Source organism: Mercenaria mercenaria, chromosome 13 (genome assembly GCF_021730395.1).
Source record: "Mercenaria mercenaria strain notata chromosome 13, MADL_Memer_1, whole genome shotgun sequence".
NCBI lineage: Eukaryota > Metazoa > Mollusca > Bivalvia > Venerida > Veneridae > Mercenaria > Mercenaria mercenaria.
Window position 1 is genome coordinate 32348479 of NC_069373.1, and position 3761 is coordinate 32352239.

At 38.4% G+C, this 3761-nt stretch overlaps 1 protein-coding gene across 1 annotated transcript; it reads left to right on the forward strand.

Annotated features, from left to right (window-relative positions):
* Positions 1 to 650: 650 nt before the first annotated feature.
* Positions 651 to 1349, forward strand: LOC123530445 (antifreeze protein Maxi-like). Its single transcript, XM_045311219.2, has one exon. The coding sequence runs from the start codon at positions 651 to 653 to the stop codon at positions 1347 to 1349; it is 699 nt and encodes a 232-aa protein (XP_045167154.2).
* The last annotated feature ends 2412 nt before the right edge of the window (positions 1350 to 3761 follow it).

Consider the following 3761-nt stretch of genomic DNA (forward strand, 5'->3'; position numbering starts at 1 on the left):
TAACACGATATCAATTTTCAAAACAAACTTATTAAACCGATAATCACAAGGTCAAGTGTTTATTATGCAATCAAATACACTTTTTTGTCTATAAATTCTTTAAACATATCGTTGTCGGGCCTGAAAATGAATTAGTTACTCCAAATTCAATTGATTTAAATATTGAATTTACGGCCTCTGATAATCTATACTGAGTAAAAATAAAATGCGCCGACGATAATAATCCATTCGAAACATGGTTTGGATGTTTCAGATGTCAAATTTGATACTATGGAATTGCAGCAAATAAATAACTTAAAAAATATAACTATCAACATCTTAAAAGCATGATATGTGGAATCTTGCACACAAAAAGTGATAAATAAGGCCAGAATTAATAGTGGAAACGCTGACACGCCCACTCCGTCGGCGGTCCTTAATTATTACCATAAAATCCGTAACGTAATGTGAACTCAGTATTAAGGTGTTCAGATTCAGGCTGTTTGAGTGTAAACTACTTTTCCGTATTATTTATTTGGCATTCAGTTCTTTTTTTCCATACTGCTCATAAGAATATTAAAACTAATATCTGCTTTTTATGGGATAGTGTTGATATCGAAAAGTAATTTGCAAAACAGTTATATTTGTTGCAGCTTTACTTAGCAATTGAAATGGAATGTGTATTTATTGTTAATTCAGCTGTTCATATAAAAGTTTTTCCAATTTTGATTCATATCAACAACAGTATTATTGCTGCTGTTGTAGGCAGTTATTGCAGTGACTCCAGTATTACGGCTGCTGCTGTAGGCAGTTATTGTAGTGGCTACAGTATTACTGCTGCAGCTGTAAGCAGTTATTGCAGTAACTGCAGTATTGCTGCTGCTGCTGTAGGCAGCTATTGCATTGACTCCAGTATTGCTGCTGCTGCTGTAGGCAGTTATTGCAGTGACTGCAGTATTGCTGCTGTAGGCAGTTATTGCAGTGACTGCAGTATTGCAGCTGCTGCTGCTGCTGTAGGCAGTTATTGCAGTGACTGCAGTATTACTGCTGCTGCTGTAGGCAGTTATTGCTGTGCTGCTGTGAGCAGTTATTGCAGTAACTGCAGTATTGCTGCTGCTGCTGCTGCTGCTGTAGGCAGTTATTGCAGTGACTGCAGTATTGCTGCTGCTACTGCTGTGGGCAGTTATTGCAGTAACTGCAGTATTGCTGCTGCTGCTGCTGTAGGCAGTTATTGCAGTGACTGCAGTATTGCTGCTGCTGTAGGCAGTTATTGCAGCGACTGCAGTATTGCTGCAGCTGCTGCTGTAGGCAGTTATTGCAGTGACTGCAGTATTGCTGCTACTGCTGTAGGCAGTTACAACAGTAGTTAGAAGTTGTGGGATTGTAGCGTGCACGGTCTAGCTCAGTATATGAAATATAATATAATTTTCCTATGGGCTTCCTTGCCGAATGATTGGAAAACAAATGATTCTTAAAATGATTGGTGAAATATAAAATAATTAATGCTAATCAATCTATCTCAATTTAACTGATGACGAGGACTCAAAATTCGTGGATGGGATCTTGTAGTGTGGCGATTCACAACAAACAATGCCTGAGGTGAATACCACACATTAAGATTTTACCTAAATACCACTAGATGTCGAGTTCCTATCGTCGTGGAACTTAAACGGAATGCAATGTTCTGAGTAAGAACCCAGACTATGATAGGAGGTCAAGAACCCAATAGTATTTGGCAATTTATTATACTATTTATTTTTCAGCGATGTTATTCAGTCGGTAGCTTGGCAGATTCTGCTCACTTCGTGGCGCTGCCCTGGTATTTAAAGGCTTTTACCAAACTGTATTTAATGAGCGCCCAATGATTATGACAAAATCAAGCTCCTTAGTACAATGATCAATAAACTGTATAATTCCTACTAATGTTGTCTGTATTCATTATTACAGCTTTAAATTATCGTAAAACTTAACAGATAGATAAAACTTTCTTTTCTATGACTAAATGAATATTTATCTCTACATATTATCACAATACAACAAAAACTATTCGTGATCGAGTCGAATATTCTAGATACGAAAATACCTGATACGAATATTTTAAGTACGAACCTGATCACAGCTCTTTTCTGTTAAATTAATGGTCCTTAAACATAACAAGAAAACTTATTCATCATTGCATACAGTAATATGATAAAGCAATTTACTTACAGTAATCTTCTTTGATTCCGAAATGAGCTTTATGGTTGATTGAACCGGCGTTTGTTTGTTTTTCTATAAACTCTATACCGTACTGAAGTAGGTATACGACCACCAAATTTCATATAAAGGTTGGCTACTTTGTCACAGGATTATGAAATCAGTTTTAGCAATTAATGCTTTATGTGCCGTTGAAAATTGTTGTGTTTTTTGCCCCCTTCGAAGAAGGAGGGGTATATTGTTTTGCAGATGTCGGTCGGTCTGTCGGTCGGTCGGTCTGTATGTAGACCAATCTGTTTCCGGATGATAACTCAAGAACCCTTTGGCTTAGGATCATGAACGTTGGTAGAAAGGTTGGTCATCACCTGGAGATTTTGAGATCTATATGTTAAAGGTCAAGGTTATAGTCACCCTGAACAGTTAAACGGTTTTCGGATGATAACTCAAGATTGCTTGCGCCTAGGATCGTGAAAGTTGATAGGGAGGTTTGTCATGACCAGCAGATGACCGCTATTGGTTTTGAGGTCAGTAAATCAAAGGTCAAGGACACAGTGACCAGGGACAGTAAAACAGTTTCTGGGCGATAACTCAAGAACGCTTTGGCCTGGGATCATGACAATTGATAGAGAGATTGATCATGACCAGCAGATGATCCCTATTGATTTTGAGGTCATTTGGTCAAAGTTCAAGATCAGATTGGCCAGGAACAGTTAAACTGAACTTGAACACGCTTGGGCCAAGGGTCATGAAAAATGATAGAGAGGTTCATCATGACCAGCAGATGAGTCACTGTAGTCCGGGATTAAAACAGGCTTGTAATGCGATTTGCAGGCGTTTCCTACGTACATTTGCTCTGTAAATATGAATTTTTACTCAAATTGATACCGTCACCCTGCCCTAACCAATGAACCGAATTGGCGGTGAAACCCCAGAAATAGTAGATCACAATATTAGTATTAAAGATATTTCTTCAATACTATAGAGGGACAAACACATAAGTCAAAGTAGCCCGGGATTAAAACCGGCTTGTAATGCACACGGTTCCTACCTACATTTGCTGTGTAAATATGAAAAATTACTCAAATTGATACCGTCACCCTGTCCTAACCAATGAACCGAATAGGCGGTGAAACCCCTCAAATTGTGGATCACAATATTAGTTTTAAAGATATGTCTTCAATACTAGAGAGGGACAAACACATCAGTCACAGTAGTCCGGGATTAAAACAGGCTTGTAATGCGATTTGCACGCGGTTCCTACCTACATTTGTTCTGTAAATGTGACCTTTTACTCAAATTGCTACCGTCACCCTGCCCTAACCAATGAACCGAATCGACAGTGAAACCCCTCAAAATGTAGATCAAAATAATTATTAGTTTTAAAGATATATCTGCAATAATAGAGAGGGACAAACACATCAGTCACAGTATCCCGGGATTAAAACAGGCTTGTAATGCGATTTGCACGCGGTTCCTAGCTACATTTGCACTGAGAATATGAAATTTTACTCAAATTGATACCGTCACCCTGCCCTAACCAATGAACCGAATAGGCGCTGAAACCCCACAAACTGTAGATCTCAATA

What these genes read in the sequence shown, in the direction of transcription:
- LOC123530445 (XM_045311219.2), top strand. Translation starts at nt 651, where the DNA reads ATGGAATGTGTATTTATTGTTAATTCAGCTGTTCATATAAAAGTTTTT.